General features: G+C 39.6%; 1 protein-coding gene across 5 annotated transcripts in view; it reads left to right on the top strand.

The window, feature by feature from the left end:
* The first annotated feature begins 3,309 nt into the window (after nt 1-3,309).
* Nucleotides 3,310-25,992, top strand: part of FAR1 (fatty acyl-CoA reductase 1) — a 37,366-nt gene continuing 14,683 nt past the window's right edge. The window contains exons 1-9 of one of the 5 annotated variants that reach the window (XM_087744404.1): nt 3,312-3,487; nt 12,497-12,691; nt 16,295-16,470; nt 19,063-19,242; nt 22,039-22,216; nt 23,287-23,331; nt 23,439-23,566; nt 24,039-24,106; nt 25,649-25,820. In XM_087744404.1, the coding sequence (XP_087600530.1) occupies nt 12,503-12,691; nt 16,295-16,470; nt 19,063-19,242; nt 22,039-22,216; nt 23,287-23,331; nt 23,439-23,566; nt 24,039-24,106; nt 25,649-25,820 (1,136 nt within the window). In that variant the 5' untranslated portion in view covers nt 3,312-3,487; nt 12,497-12,502. Of the gene's footprint in view, nt 3,488-9,418; nt 9,439-12,496; nt 12,692-16,294; nt 16,471-19,062; nt 19,243-22,038; nt 22,217-23,286; nt 23,332-23,438; nt 23,567-24,038; nt 24,107-25,648; nt 25,821-25,992 lie in introns of those variants that run through there. The other 4 variants (XM_087744425.1, XM_087744415.1, XM_087744433.1 and 1 more) reach the window with 4 other exon arrangements.

Below are 25,992 nucleotides of genomic sequence, written 5' to 3'. Positions count from 1 at the left end.
TTTGGTCTGGTACTTCTCCTATCTCACTTCTGCCAGTGACACCTTTTTCAGTTTCCAAAGCAGGGAGACTAGGGAACCTAGTCCAGGCAGCGGATGCAAAACTAAAGGTTTCTGTGAGTTGGTCAGTAAAAGGCACAAAGTTTTTACAACAGTTGGCCTTGCTTACAATTGGAGAGACGCAATGAAGTAATCTCTGGAAGATTCTTGTGAATGAAATAACTTGCTAGTATTGCTTAGAAATGTGGACCAATTTAAAGACATGAACTGGATCTCTTTTTTTTTTTTTTTTCTTTTTTCTGATTTCGAGTATGTAGGCATTCGTTTCTTACTCTCACAGATAATAAACCAAGATTTGGCCTTGCAGGCACTGGTAGTTATTTACCTATAGATTTCTATAACCTTGTGTCACACTACCTCTTTGTGTTGGGCAATAGAGTTTCAAATACTTTTTTTTAATATTAGCTAATGCAAGTCTATGCTGTTTGTTTTTTTTTTTTAATAATTTATTCAATGTTCCCAGACTAGAGCACATTTGTGTTTATATATTCTCAGTTTTTCCTGTGATGAAAAATTCACAATGCTACCTTGAATAACCAGTTTGGTAGGTCCTTTGAGAAGCAATCGTATGTTACTACATTAACATGCAAATGCATTGTGATACTATGTCACTATGATGTTTTCCTGCCGATAAATAATTTAGGAGGGATAAATTAATTGTGACTTTGAAAGAGTAATCTGGAAAAAAATCAGATCATTATGTCTCACAATATCCCCACAATTTCTGAGGCTTTTGAGGTCCTGAAGAAGTTTCACAGCATTGTGAACTCATGCTGTATCGTTGTGATACTCTGCTTTATCAACACATTTTGTCATAGTGCAGTATAAGACTGATTCAGACAGATAGTAGTACATTACAACATGTCGATATTTTGAGTTCACTGAGCAGAACTGTGTACTGCAACCAGTCATCAACACAAATTGACAACAGTGTGCTCTGAATATTCTATATTTATTTTATGTTTTATTATGATGATGGCATGGTGATCTTGGCATTGGAGGTATGGAGGTGATAGAACCCACAAAAGTGGAGAAAATCTGGGACTTCCATGCTGTACTTCACCACTCAGTTAGAGACGACGCTGATTAGGTATTTTCAGCCTGCAGAATACATGCTTGATAACTTTTACATGTATTTTTCTGGTTTTCCCCTATTTTGCCAAGAAATTGGGTTTAAAATTCTGATACCAAAATTGCTTAATTATTATTATAAACAACAATTTATACTGAGTGCATCAGTTAATGCACTGTCACTGCATTATAACTTATCATTAATGAGCTATGACAATCATCAGATGATACGGTATTTATTATAGACAAGGTTTAAAGCCCCACCATTTTTTAGCTGTTTTCAAAAATGAGACTGAACAAAATACACTGCTGTGCCGACATTGAAATATTACTGGTATCTTCCCCATTACTTCCATTTGGTGTCATGAACACATTTTACAAAGTGACTTCTGAAAAATGCACCCAAATTTAACTTCTGTATATAATTTGAGAAACTTTGATTTGCATGTCCCCAGTAGAGTTTTTTTAAAAATAAATTTTCTGAAGAGTTCATGTGCACTGACTGCAATTCTGCATCTGCATCTCTCTGCTGCAATGGACTCCTCCATACTGGGGCATCTGACATGAGTGAGCTTCATCCCTGTAGGCAGTAAGACTGCCTATCATAGGTCAGGATTTCACTAGGACAAAAAAGGAAACATTGGTGCCATGATAGCATACAACAAAGTATTAAAACCTTTCAGCAGGAATGTGGGAGATTTGGACTCAAATCTTTGCACTTTCCTGTATGGCCGATGATCCGGTAACGCTTCAGCTTCAATGAGCCGCTGTTTTCCGAGGAATAGTGTCTTTGAAAAACCGTCCGCTAACAGTTACGATAAAGAGTCGAGTTATGTGATTCTAAGTACTCTGCCAAGAAATACTTCGGTACTAGGTTTAACTAGTATGGAGTAGGTAAATCACGAGAGTACGCATCTAACAGTAAGGATAAAATGATTGTTGAATTGCTGCGGGTTATGCGAGGACAGCTCCCATTCTCATGGCCTGGACCAGGCAGAAGCCATTCCAAAAAAGTAACATGCAGCTGCATGGGCAAAGACTGTGTTCACACCGATTCTCATATAATACTTTGTATGCACTGTAATCTGAAGTAATATGGGTTGCACAAGCTTATATAGGGTGTTCCCTAACTTTTGAAAGCTTGCTTATTTTTTTTTTTAATCTGATGCATGTCTATCTGTGCAATATTTATTTGTGAAAAAAATGTCATATGGAGACAGGGCACAGCATAATGGCACGTTGCTTTGTAGCCTATCAATATTTGGTAACAAACAGTGAGGTAACTGGAGTGCAATGATTTCTGTAGCACAGATACAACGTGTGTTAATTATATGCTGGTAATATTGACGTTGCGCGTGTAATGCTGCCAGGGGTCCTCAGGCACTTGGCTTGTAGGTGCAAGCTGCTAAAAATCTCTCCCGTGTTGCTGCTGCGGGAATGCCAGCTTAGTGGGAACGGTCCAACTCTGCCCCGGGCCTGCGCTAACTCCCCAACAACCGGGCTCGCTTCTAAGGAGGCTGTGGTTGCTTTCTAAAGCCTCAGTTGGTTTTGGACCTTTTGGCCGATTTCAACCGAAATTGACTCAGTATCTCAATATTCGAAGTTTTAGAAATTTAACAGAAACGGGTGAAATCACTGCGGCAAGTGTGAGTTGCGGGCTCTCCCTCTCAGGCGTCTGACGTACCAACCAGCCACACACACACGCAAACGACAGCGCCACGGGCCCGCGTTTCGCTCACGGGTGGCGTGAGGCGCGGCAGCGCCTCGAGCAGGCAGGCCGGGCTCCTCCGCTGCTGCCTGCGGCGGAGCGGCTCCACCGGTGGGCCGGAGCCGGCGCGGCGCCGGCCCGGGGCAGCGGGGGAGCAGTGTGGCCGCGCCGCGGGGACGGCGGCCGCCGCAGGGCCGGTTTGCGGGGCCGGGGCCGCGGGCGGGCCCCACGGCGGCGGCCTGCGGCGGGGGGCGCGCGGCCCTCCCCAGCCGCCGAGGAGGGGAGGCGAGGGGGGCGCGCGGGATCCGAGGCGGCGGGGGCGCCAACCACAGCCGCTCCCGCCCCCCCCCCCCCGCCCCTCGCGCCCCCGCACGCGCCCGGCCGCCCCACCCGCCGAGCCGCGGCACTAGGCGGGGCTCCTGGAAGCCGCCAACCCCCGGCGTCCTCGTCCCTCCGAGCGGCGGAGCAAGCAGCCAATCAATAGGCGGGCGGGTGGCCTGCGCGCAGCGGCCAACGGGAGCGGCTCTTTTAGGACCGCTGCCCGAGCCCCTCAGAGCGGCGGGGGACGGCGCGGGCAGCGGAGCGGAGCGGAGCGGAGCGGAGCGAGGCGAGGCGAGGCGAGGCCCGGCGGGGGACGCCGTCCGGCAGCAGGTAGCGGCCGCCCGAGCTGCGGCGGGAAGTCGGGGTGAGCTGGCGCGGCTGGGGGCCGCGGGCCGAGCCGCTCCGCTCCATCCTCTCCTGCCGTCCGCGAGGGGGGCGCGGAGGGAGCCGGCCGCCGTCGTGCGTTTCCGGGAGGCTGCTGGGGAGGGGGGCGGGCGGGCGCTGGGGACGGGGAGCTGTGAGGTGCGTCGTGGCGGCGGGCAGGCCGGAGGAGCTCGGTCGGCGGGATCGATGCTTAGAAAAGGGGGGAACCCCCAACGCCTCTCCGGGCGGTTGTCTCGGCAGCGCCGCCGGGCCGCGCTATCGCGTGGGCGAGGCCGAAAGCCCCGGAGTCGGCGGCGGCCCGCCCCACCTGCCGCTGGGCCCGGAGCAGGCGGGTACCACCCATCTGCCCGCGCTCCTCCTCGCCCGCCCGCCTCTCCGTCTGCTCTGCCCTCCCGTCGCCGGATGGGCCTCTTGCGAGCAGCGGCGCGCCGGCTCTTGCTGCGAGGCAGCGCCGGCTTCCCCCAGCTCCGGCCGTGCTGCCACAATAGTTCCCCTTTCTCAGAGCCCGCGTGGTTGCGGCTAGTGCAAAGAACAGGAAAGGGCCGCAAGTTTCTCTCCCGCTGAGAAGAATGTATGGGGAAGAGAACCGAAGTGGTCCGTTTCCTCACGCAGGAGTCCCGGTTCAGTGGGTCCATGCGTCAGGAAACAGTAGATTGAGAGCTTGGTGTGTGCAGCAGCCCCTGACTCCGGGTAGAGGCTTGGAGCCCTTGTGGAGCAGGAGCCGCGTGGGTCTACAGAAAGACTTTCTTGAGTGAAGTTTAAAGTGTGGCTAATTGCTACCAATCAGCATATCTCTGCAAACTTGTAATTGAAACCAGCTTGAATCCCATGGAAATAGAAACCTTTAATTTCATTTAACCTACTTCCCAGCTTTAGCAACTGAAAGTTTTTGGTATCTTAACTGTTTCAATAATAATTAAATCAGAAGTAGAGGGTGTAGGAGTTTTACTGTCTGTGACATCTATCTGTATTGTAGCAGGCTAGAATTTCCTGACCCCCAACCTCCCCAATTTGTGTATCATGTCTGTGCTTCGTAACAGATACCATTATTTCAGCAATTTGGAGATTGTGTATTAAGTATATATTTCTAGAATCTCTATTCTTCAGCTTTTGTACCCTCCCCTGAAATACATATGGTTTAAAAATTAGCCCTTTCCCCACCCAAAACCTGCCACAACTGGATATTGAAAGATTGACTTGGCAGGTTTTTTTTTTCCTTCTAGCTGCTGCAGAACTATAAAGTAATACGCAAATCTAGATCTGTAACTTTTTACTGCAAGTACTTAGTCTTTATTTATTTACCTTATGCTGGACTGCAGGTCTAATGAAACTTTACTAGAGACAACAATTTTAACAGTAAAAGCACAGTGGGGTAGTTGTTTTCCATTAAGTGTGATTGTCTAATGTAGAGGTACGTTTTGAACATGATAAACGTTTTTCCTTTTTATAGTTACAAAAAACCCAACCTGTTGACATCTTAATCATCCTGAGCAGCTGATACTTGTCAATAAAAAGTTAGTGTTGAAGCAAACCTGTAACTTTTATAATAGCAAAGGATTTTTCCTCATTCGGTATTTAGTGTTCCTCAGACTTTGAAAATGTACAGGATATCTACTAGCCAGGTGTGAGCAGAGAGCATCACTCTGTCAGTTTTACGGTACAACTCCTGATGGTGTGCCATGATTCTGCTTAAGAGAGTCATCTTCGAAAGCTGGAGTAATAAATGTCTTGAAATACCTCTACTGACATTTCTCCTGCAAACGGAGAATCAGTTCATCCATAGAACCTCTTAGCTCCTGAGAGCCCAAACTGAATCTCCTCCTGACTACTATAAAGCAAAGGTTCCTTTGTCATCTTCCTGTTTCCGAGTTCTAGCTCTTGTAGGAACTCTCAGTTCCTCACAAGCACCGTGCTTCCAGTGCTTGGAAGGGATGTATAACAAGCAAAAATGGTTATACAGCAATTTGTAAAGTTTAAGCAAGTGCTAAAAAATGTACTAGATCTTGTTGTTGAAGACACAGCTGTATCACTGCAGTAATTTCAGGTTTGGTTAGCTTCTCCAGCCAGAAGTTGTGTGTGTGTGTCTGTTTTGTGTGCGTTTTTTTTTTTTTTTCACAAAATATTCAGTGTTTGAGGAGGGTCTGTGTTCAGTACAGGCCTGTTACTTGTCTGCAGGAAGCAGAGCTGCTGGGTAACTTAAAGCAAGCAAACAAAAACTTCTGAAAAGGAACCAATATCATCAAAACTTGTACTTGGTTAGTTTAGTACTTTGTCTGTAGGTGGAGGGCTTACCTCGTGTAATCCTTCAATGGCTGGACATGGTTAGTGCCTTCATGTACATCCATAGTGTTTCTCCCAGTTGCTAATTATGAGCTTTGCATATACAGTTGTCCAGCTATGCTTTATTTAGCCTCAGCACTTTTAAAGTTTGGGAGTTGCAAACAGTCCTAACAAATACTGTCTCTCTGAATAGACTAGGTATTCCTATTTGCTTTTTTCTTCTGACTGTCTTCAGCCGAACATTCATAATGAGGGCCTTTTTATAAAACTGTTCTTCTTTGCCTTTGTTAAGCTTTTTCCAAACTTTCTCAAAGACTGTGTGCCTCCATTGATGTACCCGATTACTTTCTTCCTTTGGGTATGGTTAGAAAGACTGCTTAGTAGATCTTGCTAAGCTGCCATTTGGTGTTGGTAGCTGTGTATTCACTACACCATACCTTTCCATGTCATTGTTCAGCTTGATGTTTGTAAATTTGTTGCACTTCTTGTGCAATAGGCATAATTGATAGATCCAAATAACACATCTGTTAGTGTAAACAGGTCTTAAGATTGGAGCCCTTAGCATCGACATGATCTCTATCACTATGGGAGTGGAGTGAATAACTCTTCTTCTGAGAAGAGAGAGAGGCTTCATGCATCCTCTTTAATTGGCGTTTACTTCTGTTTGTTCTGTTTGTAGGACAGGTAGGCAATCTGTTAGTAGAACTTGCTTTAACTGTGTGTTTAAGCTATTTTTGAAGATAAGTTGTGAAAATGAGCTTTTCTTTTTTTGATAGGGTTTTATTTTACATGTATTGGAAAAAAGGAAAGGTAAACCTCCTTTTTTTTAAAGAAGGTGATTAGGCTTCAAATACAACTTGATAAGGCAGTTGTCAGATAAGTGAGTTATTTTTAGGTTTCAGAAGAATTATTGGAAATTTCTGCAGGAGCATAATGGGAGAGGAAGTATCTTTATTGATTTGCATTGGAAAGCCATTGAATTGCACCATGTTAAGATGTTGTTGTATTGTTTGACTGTGGTTTTGCATGAAGAGTTTTGAAATGGCTCACCTAAACATTAAGGAATTAAGTTCTTGGTTATAGTTACGGAGGACTTGACTGAAATTTTCATGAAGAGTTCTAAAATCTTAACTCTTTTTACAGGTGTTCAACAATCAGCTCATCAGCTGTGAGTATGCTTACTATGGGCGTCCTTTACTGCAAAGGCCCTAGAAGTTGGGATTTGGTGAAACATGATCAAGGGCATTTGAGGATTTTCTTACAGAAGTATAGTTAGTGAATTATACTGAACATTCAGATGTATCTGTCAAATAATGCATTATGTTGTTGGTCGGTTTTTTTGTTGCCTGTAAATCTTTAAACTACCTGAAACTCTTCAGCTGAGAGGATCAGCAAAGTTGATCATTTTGGATTTTTTTTTTTTTCAATTGTAAAAGGTATGGGGAAGTATGGAAGGAATCTGGAAGTGTTGATTCTTAGGATTTCAAATTCATTGTGTAATGTGTGCTGTAAAACGTGACTCAAGCCTTCTAACTCTGTAATATGTATAATTTAAAACAAGGGAGGAATAAGATTTGGGTTTTTTGTTCTTGATTAAGTATTCTGATTGTAAATGCTTAGTTAATAGATCGAATTATACATGCCAAGGCAATTTTAGTAAAAGACTAGCTCAAAGGCTCATCTTGTCCTTCTGATGTTTTGAACAGAATGTAATTGCAGGCACAGTTTTTGGGTAGTTACCTTTGTCCTGTCAGAGCAATATGAGGAATGTGAATCTGTTTTAATTGCCTAGATTTGTCTCTTACCTGTGAAACTAGACAAACTGAGCCACTTGAGTGTTGTTTTGTTTTCCCTCTACTTGGTTTTTGGCATTCCAAAATACTTTGATGAACCGTAAACATCCCCCCACATCCCCTCCCAGCAAAATTACAGTATCACAGCAATAACTGGAGCAATAATCCTGCTGCTGCTGCTAAGGCTTTTCCTAGTGATAACCTGGACTGGATGTCAACATACTTGTATGAAGGCTAAATTGATGCCTTTGGCTTATTTTCTCGATGCAATGAATAAGAATTGAGTGATCTTGTAGCTTCAGTAGCTTATGCGGTAGTAAACTGTGAGTGTTACTCTGTTCATTATGTTGTAGGTAGGTTCTTCAGACAGGGTTTGTTCTCCTTTCCAGGTTAACTCAAGAGTCATGATTTATGCATCTACCTTGATAAACAGTGAGGTTTTACCTTGTAATCCTTTCATAACCAGAAGCACAAGTGAGATTTCTAATGCAGATTTCTAATTAACATAGATAAAATTGTCTGGAACTATGGTCCTGTTCAGCGAATCTTGAATCTGCCTGCCTCTTGTTTTCCTAAAACTTCTTTGAAAGCTTTCTGGACACAAGTGTTAAACATGTTTCCACATGAACTGGAGTTGGAGTATAGTAAATGTTCTTATGTGGTATGTGCTTTATTATAATAGCTTAATTTCTGGAGAGATCTATGCCTCCTGTGCAACTTGGAGAAATGAGGTTGATTATACCAAAAGAGATTTTTTTTTTTTCCTTTAACATGCACTTGAAGACGAAGCTCAAACAGTAAACAATTCAGAAAAACATCAACTTATAACCTAATTTTAAAGGGATAGTAAAGGAGAAAAATTGTTTTTTAAAAGCAAGTCCACTTTATTTGTGGACATAAGGCTATACACTTAGTTATGTAAACTTTGACCTAATTATATTGGTTACTCTAACTGGTATTGTGTTTCAATAGAGAAATTATTTAAAGTAGACAAGTCTCTTCATTGCTAGTAGGTTAGTCTCTGAACATCTTCCAGGTTGAACAATACAACTAGTTCGAAATGTCTATTGTTGTTTTTCAGAAATTGTCTAATACACCAAATGTCAGTCACAGGTTTACCATATTCCACATACAGCTTTGGGTCTTCTGGTGGCATTTATACTGCAGTTGTGATGACTTAGGTATAGTCTTTCAGATTTGATTTAGTTTTGTTGTGTTTCACTTGTTTGTAGAGATCATCAATAACGGCGTGCTTGGTATACATGGGAGAACTTGCTATTACCCTGAATCCACTCCAGTTACTTGTCTGGAAAGTGTGTAGCGAGACACCAGCTGGCATACTACTAGGCATGAGGCAAAGACTGGCTAGCTAATATTAAATTAGTGGACCCATTTTGATAGTTCTTCAAAACTTAGTTTTTCTAATTAGTTTCCAAACTTGGCAGTGTGTTTTCCAGCTCCTGGAGATGTGTTAAGTTTTCTTGGCACGTTTATCCTGCAAGGGACTGTGGCTAACAGCTGGTAAAGAAAATGACCTTGGAGAGAGTAGACAAGAATGTTGATGAAGTCTAGAACATGGATAAGCTTGTGTTTCTGCTAGCTGTGGGAAGAATCCCAAATCTTCCATATGATCATGAAGTTTGGAATAGGTATGCTTTAAGGTTAACTTACACCAAAAGCAGTTTACAAGAGGAAATGGTTAGTTCCATCACTTCAGTCTCTCTTCAGCTTCTAAAACGGTATCTTTCACAGATAAGGTTTCTCAATGGATATAACCTTGGACCGTGAAGACAAACAAACTGTCATCCTTTGGTGATATGCTGGGTAGGTATTGTCCAAATAGGGCAGATCATTGACCCTTGTGGTTGTTGAAAATGTGGACATTCTGCTGATAGCATTCATTGATTTACTTCTGTGGAAACAAAGCACCAAATGAAATGCAACATGATATCATGATATGACCCAGGCTTGTCTTTCTGGCAGTAACCTTGTTTAGATGAGTTAAATATTACTTCCGTCTTTCCAATTCTTAGATTTTTTTTTTTTTTTTTTTTGCTTGCTATAGTGTCTTTGCAATGTGGCAGTTGAAGCTCTGTTTGAGATACTTCTGTAATGATTTTTGTCTGGTGTGGATTCATGTGTGTGTGGTGTTTAAAAACTTTTTGGTGCGTTCAGATTTGATGTCTAGATGGACTTCATCTCCTGAATTTACCTAAATAAAATATTTCTTCCAGCTTACTTGTAGACCTTTTTTCTGTTATACTTGCTGCTAGTACTAGGTTCCAGCTGTTGGAGGGAAAGGAGGAAATTAGTTTGTCAGGCTGTATTTTTGCAGAACTTTGTGGCTTGTTGCTGACGCTTGAGAGGTTGGGAAATACATGTTTTCTATTTCTTGTGAGTGATAATCTCAATATGGTTGAATTTGGAGGGAGCATGTTGTTGACCTAATGTTTGTCAGTGATAAACTAGAAAACAGACCATTCAATCTCTAACAAGGACATACAAGCACACTGTTTCTAGTTGCTGGATTTAGCATTTAAACATTCACTGGAACTGCAGCGGACTTTCCTGGCACTTGGAAAGCAAATCTTTAAGCATCTTGATCTGTGTTTGGACAAATCTGAGAATTGATCTTTTTCTTATTAAGAACAGAATTGTCTTTGTTCTGATAGTCAGAGACCTCTGTTTGAAGCAACGAGTTAAATATTGCTGCCGTAGCTCTGAAGGCAAACAGAGCTGCTGTTGTTCGCTCCATAATAGCACTTGCTCAGTCTGGGACACTAGAATTTTTTTACAAGATGGGGAATGCTGGCTAGGATCCTGGAGTGTGGGGTGTTTTGTTTTTGGTGTTTTTTTGTTTTTGTTTTTTTTACTCAAGTGCTTAGGAGGTCTTGATTTATCAAAGGACAGCATCCTTAAAATAAGCAGTATCTTCAAAGTGTCACTGTTGGTTTAGCCCTGAACCTGTGAATTCAGAAGTATCCCAACATCAGTTTCTCTGTAGCAGCTTAACAGAAACTTCCTCCACCAAAGGCTGTTTATCCCTACAAGTCATCTGGTAATTTTGATCATACCTGTTCTGGAGCAAGAATCCTTTACAGAACTCTTATTAATCCTTTCAACTGTCAGATTTCTTGACTGTTACTACTCATGAGCTCAAAAAAGTAGCTATGATACAGGGATTCAGATATTCCAAAGTATGCATTAGACAATTTTGTGTTTGATAGGACTTATTTGTCTGCATGTTTGAACAGGCAGCTGTTAACAAGTCATTGGACAACTAGTGAAAATATATGTTGCTGGTTAATAGCTACAGTTCAGCTATTGCAAACATGCAAGAAGTTGCACTTTAAAACTAGATAAAACAATTGCTGACACTTAAACATCAATCTTAAAAAGCTAAATTTGATTTTGCTATGTTGTCTTCCAAGGTAGGTATCTTTTTCTGGACCTACTCCAGCCTGTTATGTGTTAGAGGTCAAACTAAATTTCCACTGGGAACTACATCTCTTTCTTAACTATTTGTTCTTTTTTTAAAAAAAACACAACACAATTATGATGTAGTTCTTCAGTAATTTGCTGCCACAACTGACTTAAAAGGTAACATGGGTAATCTGTGAGATAAGTCCCTTCTAAGCTTGAAATTAAGTGTTGCCAGCAATGCTATGCTAACTGGCATGTGGTGATGCCTTCTCAGAGAAGGCAGGGAAAGGTAGGTAGAGAATGGGAACATTCTTTTTTTTTTTTTTTTTCCTGCAGTTGAGATGACCTTTCTTTCTAGTAGGGCAAAACATGGGCTGCTTATTTCAAGCTTTCTTCATGCACACCTAGATTCCATACGTGTATTTTACCCTTAATTCAAATTTGGCATTTCTAGGCAGTTCCTCACAATCTTGGTAAGTAAGCTGTTTAAAGGTTACAGTAAAGATGTTGGTATATCAGACTTAACAGAATGGCTTGAAGTTAGCCTGAGGCTAAAGATGACATTAGTGTAAAAAAAAATAGCAGTATATTTGTCCTTAGAAAGTCTTTCAGTTTCCGATATCTTGAATTAGACATAATATCCAAGTGCTTGATTAAGGCAGGGGAAAGAAATAATAATTCTCATAGTTAACTTCCTAACAGAAGCAAAACCTACAACACTTCTGAGCTTTGTGCTGGATTTGAGTAATAATCCCTTGCCCTTTGTTTCATTAGGAGGCATATTTGTGGCTAACTCAAATCTTAAGTTTGTGTGAGAATTCTAGTCACTTATTTGGGGGAGGGGAACTTAATTGATGAAAAAGTTGAAACCTGTATCATCTGAAACTGTATGTTTTTTGTAATCAGTGTAGAACCAGCAGGTTCTCATACCAAGAAACTAGCTATACCTTGTCTCTGGCCTAGCAATGTTTGTAGGAACAGGGGACTCTGCTGCCACAGGCAGAATGCCAGGGCCAGCAATTGGCAGATGCCTGGCTCCCTGTCTTCTGTCAATGTATTTGAGGTATCTACTTGTGATTATATTTTAATGATATGACCTTTAATTTACATGAAAACAGCCACTTAGAGTTGTAAAGGACCATGCACATAGAGATAAAAATAGACTAAAATTGAACTATTTTCCTAGACTGGCTGGGTGTCTGATTCCTTAAGACCCTGTTAACAGGGACAGTTTACAAGAAGATCTGGGATGACTATAATGACCCTGTGGGACTCTTTTGGAATGTGGTGAAAAAAGGCATCTTTAAGTGCTGGTTATAGGTTAAAAAAAAAAAAGGCTGTTAAGCATTTCTTTCAGGTATGAGGTTGAATGTTTGCATCTGTGCTGTTTATTTACATCTTCTGAAAATCTGAACTCCTAGAAGTTCTTTAATATACTTCTGTCTTAACTTTTGTTAAGGTCATAATGGTTTCCATCCCTGAATACTATGAAGGAAAGAACGTCCTCCTGACAGGAGCTACAGGCTTCCTGGGGAAAGTGCTTCTGGAAAAGCTGCTCAGATCTTGTCCTAAAGTGAAAGCAGTGTATGTATTGGTAAGACACAAAGCAGGGCAGACACCTGAAGCACGAGTAGAAGAAATTATCAGCTGTAAGGTATGTGTCATATGCTTATGAAGTACATGTTTTTTCCTTCTTTATAATGTTCTATTTCATTTTGAGAACAACTTTGGTTTGTCTAAAGCAAAATATTGTTGTGAAACAGTTTTTTTTATTCTAACAGAAATATAAGATCCAAGACCTGGCAGTGCTTCTGTGGCTGGTTTTCAAGCTGTTAGTCTCTAGCAAAGCTGGTGGTGGAAAATTATCCTGTATTTAATTCAGGAGGAGGATGATGTTCAGCTGTAATGCAGAATTGAAAAGTAAAACACTTGAGTTCAAACTTGTTAAGAGAATGTATAACCAAGTGCAAGAGGCAATGTGGACTGGGAGTTGTAAGATGGGATTGAGTCTCTCCTTTAGATCTCAAGCAAGTCACCTTTTTTCCCTTGTGTGCCTTATTTTCTTTTCTGTAAGATAAGGTTTAGTACTTCCTTTTTCTTGAATGTGCTATTGGATCTATCAGTAAGCAAGAATGTGATCTAATGGGTTGTTTAAATAGCTTATGCTTGTGAACAGAACAGAAATGTTTGTCTTAATAGATTCTATTACGGACTTCTGTTAGTCATACAGATTACTATAAACCTGTGACAACAAAGGAAAGGCACTGAAATTCTGTGCTGTGGAATTATCAAAGTGGTTATCTAGATGATTTTCTGTGCATGCTGGGTGGGATACTTTCCTCGTGAAAAGACTAATTACCTTAATATTCTGGTGAGCTAGGCTGGGCATTCTTACTATGTGCAGAACTATGCATCAGTGTTGCCCATCTCTCTTAATACAGAGTATCCTGTTTATGATGAGAAGGATGAACAGGAAGGGGAGAGACTTCTAGCATGAACTTTGCTAAAGCAGAGTCCGATTCTATCCAGGTCTGTCTCTTATGGGACATGGGATTTGGCAGTTTAATTTTTCAGGCTTAGGAAATACGTTGAGATGCAATGTAGTCTCTACAAAGGGTGTCCTTAGAAGATACTTAAAGGAATCCATAAGAAAGTGTGAATTCATTTAGGCTAGGAGGGGTAAGTTGCTTAAGGCAATGAACTTACTAAGGACACAGCCATCCTCATGTCTGCTGTAATCTTAACTAGTCAGAGTCATAGAAGTTATTTTCTGTGACAATGTCAAAACTCCAGCTCATAGCTCAAAAGCATCTGCTTGCAGTCCGGTGCAATGCAGCAGAATGAGTTACAGTGGGGTTCTGTCTTAAAATCGAGTTGCAAGCTCTCTCTACGTAAAACCCTCAGTTTGTCACTCCCTGAAGCAAGGAAAAGATCTCCAGACAACGCTCCGAAATGAGAAAGGAAAAAGTTTCTCAGTCCCCTTTTTGTATACACTATTACCCAAATAAGAAGTGGGGAATATTCAGGCAGGGGGGAGAGTAGCAGCAGTGTGGTTTGACTTAAACTTCAGTAAGACTTAAGCTTCAGTATAGCTTTTGGGAAACTCGTGTTGTAAAAGGCTTTTAAATCCAAGTCCAAATCTTCTGCTTGTAGTCTGTTATCTCAGCAGGAGTTGGTATAATCTGATGTGTTTTATCAGTCTTAGTGAGTACTTATTGCTGGAACAGGTTCACAACAGAAGTCCTGGTAAGCAGGACTACTGCTTGAGGTAGTCCTACATCGTAGTCCATAGAGTGAGAGCCTAAAGGGATGGTGTTGCATATCTGTGCAGAGAAGTAGATAAGGCCAGATATTTGTTCTGTCTTGATCACACGGTGAGACAAATTAGATTGTAAGTGTATTGTTTAACTGGTATTAATGTAATCAAGATGCCTCCAAAAGACTATGAAACTTTTTAATAAGATATGTTGTCTTAAGTTGTCCAGTTGTAAGGGCCTTGCCAGTGATTTTTTTCACAATTTGGATGGGCTCATTAAGTGTTCTACAGATGTGAAAAGGGGCAGAACAGATATAACATACAAACTAAAAGTACCAAACCAGTTCTTTAAGTGCTTATCCATGGGACTGCTCTTCTGTTACAATGCATACCACACATTAATATGGTTAAAAGGTAGTTGCGTCAGTTCCCTAGAGGCAGGCACCATCATTCCAACTACAAATATAGCAGGTTTATTTTCAAAATGACAAAAGGCTTCCTGCCCTTAGGTAAGCACTGTTTGCTCTACCGTGTGAACTAACAATTGCAGAGGCTTTAAATGTCTTAGCAGCTTTGTCCTTCAAGGCAAAGCTTCGTGTTTGGAAAAAATCAATTCAAGACCTCTATCACTGGAGATGTCCCGTATTCTCACTATAGCATTACCACTATTACTTTAGGTGGCCACACAGTGAACTGCATTAACTCACAGCTGAGCTGAAAAAATATCTACAAAAACCCCTGGACGAGCTGGATGAGCAAGCTTGTATGCTCACACAGCCATCAGGCTACTTGCTGTTGCCAGTGCAGGAGAAGCAACACGGAAATGAGGTTAGGAGAGGGACCAATCTGTGTGGTAGCAGTACAAACTTAGATTGCCTTAAGAGTCATGAAAATGTACCTTTTAGATGACTTAATTTATAGCTGAAAATGAATTGACTTCTCTTCATTCTGTAACGAAATGTCCTTTAACTATTTGCATTCAGTATAACCGCATGTTTGGGGCGGGGGGAAGTACTGCTGTCATTTTAATACATTTTAATTTACTTGTGTTGAAGCAGTTGCTACGATATTGGCCCTTGAACAGTTAAGAAGAGGGGTCTGCTTTGGTGAAATTTTCAAGTGTGTTTTATTCCCACAGTACTAGTTTGCTCAGGAAAACTTGCATACTAATGAGCATAAATAAGATGAGGCAAGAATTTTTGTCTGTGTGTGTTAAGCCACGTGGTTAGAACCCAGTTAATTATGAAGAGAATATGTGATGGAATATAATAAGGGTGAGATTTTTTTTTTCAGTGAGAATAGTTGAACAGCAGTTTGATAAGACTTGATCAGATGTTCTAACATGGAACACAGCCTTTAACCCTGCCTTTTTCTTTTAACTAGACAGAGAAACAATTTTTTTCTTCTGGAAGTTCCCCAAAACTGGCATAATTCTAGGACCCCATTTCCTGAATCACTGGAAGTTTCTGCAGCTTGATGAAAGCTTTCTAAACCTAAAAAACAGCGTGACTTGTGCAAGTCTACAAGAATTTGATAGTTACTATCAAGCTTGGGAAGCGGGCAGACTTTTCCCTTTCCTTCTGTTGAAAGAAAAGATTACAGTATTTAGACTGCTACTTAAAATTTCTTTGAGTCCTGTCTAATAGAGACCATTCCTCCTTTCTTCTGATATTGATAGAGATCTGGTTTTAAGGATAGTGATGAGTATTAAAAAAAAGTGCAAGTTGAAGTCTTACTAGCTTCTATACAACACATGCAATACCGCTTTCACTGTATGGGATAAAGCATGCACAACTTCATCGCTGGGTATGTTCATGGCAAGTCAGTAACATGTTGTAATATTTGTAACACACATTTCTAACTTACCTCCTTACTTCTCAAGATCATCAGTGTAACTCTCTATAGGCTGAAAATGTAGGGTTTTTCTTCACTTAAATGAAACATGTATCTCTTATCTTCGCTGGCTATTAGTTTGAATTTTTAGTCCTGTGTTTTTGACAGGTCTTTGACAGGTTGAGAGATGAGCAGCCAGACTTCAGAGCAAAAATAATAGTAATTACGAGTGAACTTACACAGCCTGATCTGGACCTTAGTGAACCAATCAAGAAAGAACTTATAGAATGCATTAATATTGTATTTCATTGTGCTGCTACAGTCAGATTCAATGAAACACTAAGGTAAGTCTAAAATTCTGTATACTCTGGTCTGGTAAACTGATGGTACTCAAAGGGAGGGGGTAAATCAGGTGTCTCCACAATCTTGCAAATATTCAGCCTGTCGGGCTACTTCATGTACTCTGTTTGTATGCTTGCTCAATTTCATGATGCCCCTTAAGGTAATAATCTTTTCCACCAAATTTATCTTAAGCTGTTGGGTTTTTATTTGTTCTTCTTAAAAAGACAGAGGCATATTATTTATTTAAACCTGCTTTGCCAGAGGTTAGAATTATACTATTCGACATGGAAACATTCATATCTTTTTAAAGCTTCAGGCAAAAAGACAAATCCACTATTAGTGCTTAGAAACTAAATAAGTTATTTTTGTACTTTTGTTATAGGCCCCTCAAGTTTTGTCTGCTTGGTTTGGTGTTTTCTTTTTTCTTTTTTTCAACTAAATCCCTGTGCCTGAATTTCAAAGTCTTTTTGAAGGGAAGCTGTTAGAGACTGTTAGACTGTTGCTGTTCTGAGTCTTCCTAACATCATGTGTTGCTCTGATCTCTGGGATGGGTAGAAAGGACACAAATAAGCTGTAGCTATATGTACTGTGCTCACTAGTAATGTTAGAGCTTTTTTCCTAGTGTGTAAAAGGGAACACAAACTATTCCTTTAGCCTTCCTTGTTAGATGAGGAACACATATTTTCAGAGGACAACTTTTTGGCAAAACTGTATGTGGGAGAAGTTCTAGCACTTGCTCCCTACCTGACGAGTGAAGAGGAGATTAAATATTGCTCAGCTTTCTCCATGTCTTCAGAAAGTCCTTCGTTAAGAAGAATAGAGGTTTGCTTTGGAGGGATAGGGAGAAGTAGATGCACAAGGGAGAAAGGTGAAAACTAAAAGTTGAAAACTTCCATGTTGTACAGAAAAACCTGTTAAGGAAATACTAGAGAAAGGAATACTAGAAGCAAGAAAAGATTATATTTGCCTTTTGGCAGAAACAGTGACTTGATTTAGTGTTGAAACACACTTGAATAAATATACAATTAGGGTAAATTACTTTGAGGAACATCTCTAATTTTGGGGAGGGGAAGTAAAGCAGCTTTGAGATAAAACACTTCTCAACTCAGATTTTCTTTGAGTTATTACAAAGGTTAGCACTACCTCTCTAAGAATGCTATACTGTATACTGAAACATCATAAGGTAGCCAATGTTTATCGCTGTTTCATGGTCTTGAAATGTTAAAGAACTGCCAACCTGACAAAAGCCCAGAGGGACTTTAAAACAGTTTGAAAGACTGGTGGAATGGGGTCCTGTTACAAAAAGCCCTTGGCAGTTTCTGCTTTCTTGGTGGGCCCAGTATGTTCTTTAGCAAAATAGAAAATGCAAGCATGTCTTAGGTGCTCTGGTCTCAATTCTTTCCTAGCAGATGTGCTGGAATGGTTGGAGGAATCTTAGAAATCTGAAGACCACCTGGAGCAGCCTTTATCAGATATTTAACAGGAATAACTAATGTAAAGTTCAAAATGCTTGGCTTGGGGCTAGCAGTAGGAATAAAGTTAAGAAAGCAAAATACTTGGGCTTATTTTGGAACTTTTCCTGATTTGTATTTGCTATATGCTTGGTGTGTATAGCAGAGTGCGTACAGCTGTAACTATGAACTCCTTCCTTTGACTTCTTGAAAGAGACAGTGAAGACTGAGAATAATACTTTTATCAAAAAAGTAACTTATCGAGAAGTTACATTTTCCATTGATGTTAATTGCTTTGGGATAGTGGCCCCCCCTCTCCTGTCACCCCAACACTTCAGTAATCTGTGATAAAGCAGTTGTAAACTTAGTGCTCATCTGTGGGAACCAAGATTTTTTTTTTTGTTGATGTAACAGTTTATTGCAAAGACATTGATAAAGCTTTATTCAGCTGTATTCTTGAAACTTAATTGATTAGTACGCTGTGGAATTGTAGAGATACACCTACTCTCCTAAAGTATCCTCGATGAGTCTAGTTTAATGAGAAGCAGTGAAGTTGGAGGATGAAGGTGTGGTTCTTGGTGGTGGTGTTCTTGTGTTTTTTTTTCTTCCTTCCTGTAATCCTGTTGTGCTATTGAGCCTTGTACTGTCCTACAAGGAGATGCCAGTCTCCAACTTACTAGCTGTCTGAGCCTTCCTTCTAAGTTGTTGACCTAACTAAACTTAACAGCATCTCTGAACTTCCTAGTTTAAAACTGACAGGCATCTCATGTGGCATCTAGGTGTTCTGTTGCATTATTTCCTTCACATTTTATTAAAAATGTAGATTGGGATTTAGCTTGAGAAGATCAGAGGTATGCTGACTTTCCCACTCTAGTAATGGAGCATGAAGATGACGATAAGAACAGGGTAAAACTTAGGAAAATTATCCTAATCGTTGAGTGATGTTCTAGATTAAGACTGTGGTGCATTGTTCTAAGCAGAAAGTTAGGACACTGTCTATGATCCTTTTTTGAGGAGGGGTGGAGTGTTTAGGAATACTTTATATACCCGTCACCGAAACATTTAGGAATGAATTGACTAGTTATTTCTTTTTGCTTGCTTTTGTCTTGCTTTCTGCTAATCAAATTTCTGTTTAATCAACAGAGATGCTGTTCAGTTAAACGTGATTGCCACACAACAGCTCCTCTATTTGGCACAGCAAATGAAGAATCTGGAAGTGTTCATGCACGTTTCGACTGCCTTTGCACATTGCAATCGAAAACAGATTGAAGAAGTAGTTTATCCACCTCCTGTTGATCCCAGGAAACTGATAGCTTCTCTTGAGTATGTGTTATGTTTTACAAAGCTACTTCAGTAATCTGTAGCCGCTTGCTTCGTAGTAATGAAGTACCAAAAAATGGTTAGGGACCTGAAAGATGAAGAAATTAGCTTATGCTGTCCTGTAAGTCTGACAGCGTGGCTGATACTTCTCCTTTACAGAAAGGAGAGGGGCTAAGGTTTTATGGTCGCTTTCAGCTGAGCTAGGTGTGGAGTAGTACTGAAGGAGAGGGATGCTCATATCTAATCACGATGCCTCCTATATGCTGAGTGGCAGTTTTTTAGCTGTATGATGAGCTGAATCGGGAGCTATTAAAAAACAAAAAAGCTGTGCTGGTACAAGTATGCTAGCACTGGCCTTGTGAAGGGAAGGGATAAAAACAAGACAGTGCCCTTTAACAGCAGCCTTCACTACACTCACCTAAATGCCATAGCCAAATCAGTCTGAGATACTGAAATAATATTACTTAACTGCTTAAACAGAACTGTAGAAGTAGTTCTGTTATGTATTCAGAGAGCACAAACATTAAAAATCTGTTTCTGTACCTTTTTAGTCTTGATTTGGGTGTTACTTGGGGGGGGGAAATTACTCATTCTATATTTTATTTTCTGTGTGTTAGCTGTCCTGAGGTCTGTCTTAGTAGCTGTCAAACCCTAACTGAAACAGGTGGCAAATATGGGATAAGTCAAGTGTAATGTAATAAATAATAATCTCATCTCTAGATCAGTCTCTCCCTTCTTCCCTGTCATACAGAATATTACCCCTTGTAAGAGAAGTATGAAACTAAAAATAACTAACTAAAAAGTAAAATATCTTGTTATTATAGATGGAAGAGCACTAGCATTGAAAACAAAGGAGCTACTACCTGGGATGTACATCGAGTCAACCTGTTTTTATAACGTTCACTTTAAATACACTTTCAAATTGGATATTCTGAAATAGTCATATTTTTGTCTATCTTTTCACAAGCAGGATAAATATAACTTAAACTGCTTGGTTTGGGCTTGAACAGCTGTCTGTATTTTAGAACTCATGGCAATGAGGGAAGGCTTTTGTAAACTTACACAGGAGTGATCTCTCCAGCCAACAGCTGACTGAGACACATAGAAACAGATTTGTGTCCCTTTCTGGGCTTTTCTACCCCTCTTCCCACCCCAGTTTGCATCATGAAGGCAGTGTGATGCACCTCAGCTTTGATTGTGACAGAACCTTGGTGAATAAGAATAACAATGTTGGCTAAATTCCGTTTATGTGGCTAAGATGTTGGGTGGCTGAGGCAAATAAAATCCAAGTCCTGTTTTGAAGTGGAGAACACAGAAGTAGCAACAGTTCAAGAGGCACACCTCTCTTGTGCTTGTGTGCTATGACTGAAGGTTATTACAATTGTAAATACAAACTGCTGAATGAATTGGGAAGCAAGATGAAATTGCAAGACTTAATTAAGGGGAGAAACATGGTGACCCAGCATGCTTCAGAGGTGTGGGACTGCTTAACGCTGCAAAGGTGGAGGTGATGCTTGTAATGCAGCTGGGACTCCTTTCCAGTGGCATCACTTTCTAGCTCACTTAATGCTAACTGAAGAGCAGTATGCCTGTGTCCCGAAGACTAACTTGCTGTGTCTGCACTTCATGTTTGAGAACTGAATTGATAGAATTAGGATTATTGTAAAGGAATGTACTACTTGATCTATAGTTGGTGTGTAATGAATGAATAAATAAGTAAAGAGCAGTGTGCAGCTTTCAGTGGACACTGAACATGCAACCCTCTTTTGCTGAGAAACTTGTTTTCATTTCAGTCTGTATCCCTTTTTCTTTAAAGGAGAAAAAAATTCATGGTAACTTTGCAACAAAAGAAAAAAAAGATTTGATATTTAACGAAGTTCATAAATGTACTTACTTTCTACAGTACACCATATGAAATGGTTCCAAAAGTGTTTTGGAACTGGGCACATGTTATGGTAAAAAATTTTTTTTGTTCTTTGCATTTACTTTCAAATGTTTAGGTTTTATGGTTTAATTTGAAACAAAACAAACTGAGCATGGAGTCAGTATAAACAGTCTTCTGTAAGTTGGTAGTAATGTCCTTAAACCAGCCTAACTGTACTGCTGCTGTAGGATCTCAAATGTAACGTTGTTCCTTAAGATCCCCTTTTCAGAAGGGTTCTACGTATGCAGCTGCCACCTTTATTTAAATAGTAGTGTATAATCAAAATGAGTAATAGGTTCTGTTAAACTTGATTTTTTTTTTTTTTTTTGGCCTCTGGGATTGGCCTTCAGTTTAAATAAGCAAAAAACCCTAACTTATATTTTGATGAATGGTATTTTAGGCGGCTGTGTGGTTTTAAAGTTAAGTGCAGTATAAGCTGTCAGCAGACATTTATTGTTTGATATGTAAATGCTTATAGAAATGTTTTAAACAGCTGGAAGTTGTAAAGTAGAAAAGTATGTGACATGCTAACTTTAGTGGGAGTTGGTGTTAAATTCTGAAAATCAAGCTGAGATTTAAAGTGTACTAGTTCAGTGTTAGATACTGAGTTTCTTTACAGAATTTCTTGTTCCTCTGCTTATGCAGCTTCTAGGGGAATGCTAATGCTTTTGCGGGTTTAGTGTGGGTTTTGTTGTGTTTTTGTTTTGTTTTTGCCTTGGGTGGTGTTTTGAAGAAGAGATTGGATTTTAATTTTACTTTCTGAAGTACTTTTGATTTATCTGGGTATCCTTTTTACATATTGCTTTCACCCCAACCCTCGTGAAGCAGCATGTGGTAATTTACACTTGCCTTTGCCTCTTATTTTGTTTCTTTAGGTGGATGGATGATGGCCTAGTGAACGATATTACTCCTAAACTGATAGGTGACATACCTAATACTTACATATATACAAAAGCCTTAGCCGAATATGTAGTGCAACAAGAAGGTGCAAATTTGAACACAGCCATTATAAGGCCATCTATTGTTGGTGCTAGCTGGAAGGAGCCTTTTCCTGTAAGTCATTGAGTTTTCACCTGACCATCTTGCCTGTAAACTGTAATACATACTGACAGCCTGTTTATCCAGTGACCTTTGTAGAGGAAAATCTTTTAGACTATGAAGTTGTGGCTTGGTTGCTTCTAGATAACAACTCGGATACAAAAGCTGCCAAATACAGTATTCTTATGTGGGAAGTTTAGGGATAAATTACTTCTAATCATAGAACAATACACTTTTATCACAATGGGAGATACTATTTCACACATGAAATAAATGGTCAGCTTTTTACTTCATGATTCTGTGTATCTTCATCTGTTTTTCCCTCTTCAAGATGCTTTGGTATGTCAGTAGCTGCAAAGGATGACTAAGAAGACTAGGGACTGCAGGACATAAATGTTTTGGCTCTGCTTCTTTTAGTCAAACCCTGTAAGCTTTGCAGAGGATGGCATAAGTTCTATGTACTGTATGCTATATTAATATATAGCATATATGCTTTCTCCTGTATGGGAGATTGGTGTTGGAATAGCTTCTCCAGTTCAAGACTGAATGTCTCTCAAGCCTTTAAAATCCATATAATTGACTTTGCATACCTTTTTGACTATGTACAATGTACATGTCAAACCAGTAAGTATATAGTGTCTAAATACTGTCATTAAAGATGAGCAAGAATGTCTTCTGTTTGGAAAACGAAAAAAACCTAATAATTGATGGCAAAACTGCTTACCTGTTCTCTGAGTTGCTAGAAGCTAGTCTAAAAATACTTGTAAACTTGAATACTTTCAACATAAACATATTTATACAGACAATGCTCTGCAGTTTATTCACTAAGAAATATACAAGCTAGCATCTCACTTGGAAGGACCAGTGAATCCATGGGTAGATGTCTTGTCTGAGTCATAGCAACCTGTTACATCACCAGATTTTGCTATGGAAGAACTTCATTTAGAGATGTGGAAATTAATACCTTTCTTTTCTTTAAGGGGTGGAGGGAAAAGAGAATACACTTGTAGAAACTTCTCAAATGTTGCACTTGAAACTGCTGACTTCAGTAACCAAATCCTTTCCCTCCCCCCTGTTCATAATAGGGATGGATTGATAACTTCAATGGACCTAGTGGTATCTTCATTGCTGTAAGTAATGAATATACTTAATTTTTTTTGCTCCTTTTGGAAGGCAGCAAAGCTTCATATGTTTTACTGGTGGGTCTTCTGTCTCTTTTGTTGTTTTGTTCTTTAAGGCAGGAAAAGGAATTCTTCGAACAATCAGAGCTTCCAACAGTGCAGTAGCAGATCTTATTCCAGTAGATGTTGTTGTCAATTCGACACTGGCTGCAGCCTGGTATTCTGGAGTTAATAGGTATAACAGGTGACAATAGAGAGTACTAAGTATTTTGAAATGGTATTGTGTATTTTAATAAATCGGTCTTCTGCGGAACTTCTAATCCGTGCCCTGCTCTTCCTCCGGGACAAAGGAGTCTAAGGTTCTAACAGCGTTAGTCCCACAAAGCGTAACTTCCTTACGCCAAAGAGGAAGACATCACCTACTGAAACTGTTGTACAAGCTATGCCTGAAAATTCTTTCCTGGGCCTTGTAATCAATACAATATACAGTAATGTAGGTGACACCTTCTCTGAAAGAAAAGAAATACGGTAGTTACAGAAGAACAAAAATACTGGAAGATGATACAGAAAGCAAAAAATGTAACACAGGACTGATGCTTTCTGCTTTATGTAAATGATGCTATTGAGGGAAAGGGTAACTTTGGGTATATCTTTTTTCTGTGTTTTTAAAAGGTTGTTTGTCTTCTAACTTGCTCTTCTGTCTTCCCCTCGCCCAGACCAAGAGATATGATGGTATATAACTGTACAACAGGTGGCACCAATCCTTTCCACTGGGGTGAAATTGGTATGCTATGTTGCTTTTTTTCATAAGCTTTAATAGAAAAATAAGGTCAAATAATAAAAGCACAGGCTATAATCAGTAGGTCGCATTGCATTTTTATTGTTGAAACTAGTATAATAGCCATACCTCTCAATTTTGCAGGGTATTGTGCTTTTTCATTATCTTCCATTGTTAAGTCTCTCCCCTTGTAGCATTATCACTGTTTCATTTTGTTCTTGTTTTTTTTTTTTTTAATTCTGTTATAACTTAAACTATGGGAGAACTGATTTTTCTGTTTTGATGCTGCCATGACCTAATCTTCAGAGTGCAGGTAGTGTGCAGAGAAAAGCATTGCTCAGAAGAGCAGTAGTGACGTTGGTTTTAATGCCAACTTTACTAAATACATATGGATAAACAGCCTGCAATTAGGTGTTTTGTACATCTGCATAATTGAGAGGTATGGTAATAGTTTTGCATTTGTGTAGCTCTTTGTTGTATTTGGCTTAAGTTAATTTTTGGTTGAGGTGGCTCTTTTAATCTTCAGATTGCTACATGAGACTTCAACTACTCATGTAAAGGGAAAAGTAATCTTTAAGAAAGTATGACCACCTATTTTCAGAGTGTAACTGACATGCCAAAAGTTTTGTAATAGTTTTTGTTATAAATAGCAATACAAGCTGACTGGCATGGTAAAGCTGTTTATTAGCTTCCAGTTTTTTAGAAATAGAGTTATTAAGCTCAGATTATTTTCTTCTTTCAGTTAACTTAAATACTTAAATCTATTTTATTTATCTTACTACTTTCTTCATGCTTTTTACTTGCTTTTGCTCATTTTATATGTATTGTATTTATAAACCATATTGCTTCAGTGAAACTTGAAAAATTGCTGACTTCATTTATATCCCAGTTTGAATTGGGGCATTTAAGCACTGTCTGTAACAACAGCATAAAGTTACAAGAGATGATTACAAAAATGAGGTGAATTTCAGTGTAACTTTTTAAGACACTGATCCTGCATGTCTGTCGTGTGCAGAATTTTCAGGTGTCAGCAGGAGTTTCTCATGGAGTCCCATCCCACTTGCTTTTTTCTTAATGCTTAAATATGGATAAGTTGTTTAAAAATGTCATTTGGAATGCACTTCAGATGCTTGCTAAGTCCTCAGTCTGTTTTTAAATTATTCTTCACACAAGAGATTAGAATAGCCTTCTTCATGAAATATAGATGACTATTTAAATAGCTTTACATGCTATGTATACTGAAATTTCTGTGAATTTTTGCAATCGACAACTTCTAAGGTAGGAAAGAGGAACAGAAAGAGAGAAGCTACAATAAAATATGATGCTGAAGGTGAAGGCATAAAAGACCTCTTGATTATAATAAGAACCAGTTTAACAGTATTTTAAGTTAAAAGCTTATGACTTTGTTTTAGTTTCTGTGGATTGTAGAGGAGTTAGGGTGGCTATTTAACATACTGAAGTAAATATTATACACTGTAATGTACTTTGAAAACCATTACATTTTTACATGGGTATTATCAAAGCTGTTACACAACTTTTCTTTCTCAGAATACCATGTAATTTCTTCTTTCAAGAGGAATCCTCTCGAACAGGCCTTCAGACGGCCCAATGTAAATCTAACTTCCAATCATCTTTTGTATCAGTACTGGATTGCTGTAAGCCATAAGGCCCCAGCATTCCTGTATGATATCTACCTCAGGATTACTGGAAGAAGCCCAAGGTAATGGTGACTAGCTCTGTCTTGTCTGTTCCTCTGACTTTTAAACAAAGCTATGCTAACACTATGATGTATATTGATTTTTTATATTTTTTCTTCCCCTGAATGCTTTGTGACTAAAACTCAGCCTTTTCCTGAGAATAGGTCCTTCAATTCAAAGTGACTTTGAACTTTC

The sequence above is a fragment of the Nipponia nippon genome, unplaced genomic scaffold (genome assembly GCF_047370975.1).
Source record: "Nipponia nippon isolate SJK-2023a ecotype South Korea unplaced genomic scaffold, ASM4737097v1 scaffold_10, whole genome shotgun sequence".
Classification (NCBI taxonomy): domain Eukaryota; kingdom Metazoa; phylum Chordata; class Aves; order Pelecaniformes; family Threskiornithidae; genus Nipponia; species Nipponia nippon.
This window is presented reverse-complemented; position numbering and strand designations above follow the sequence as displayed.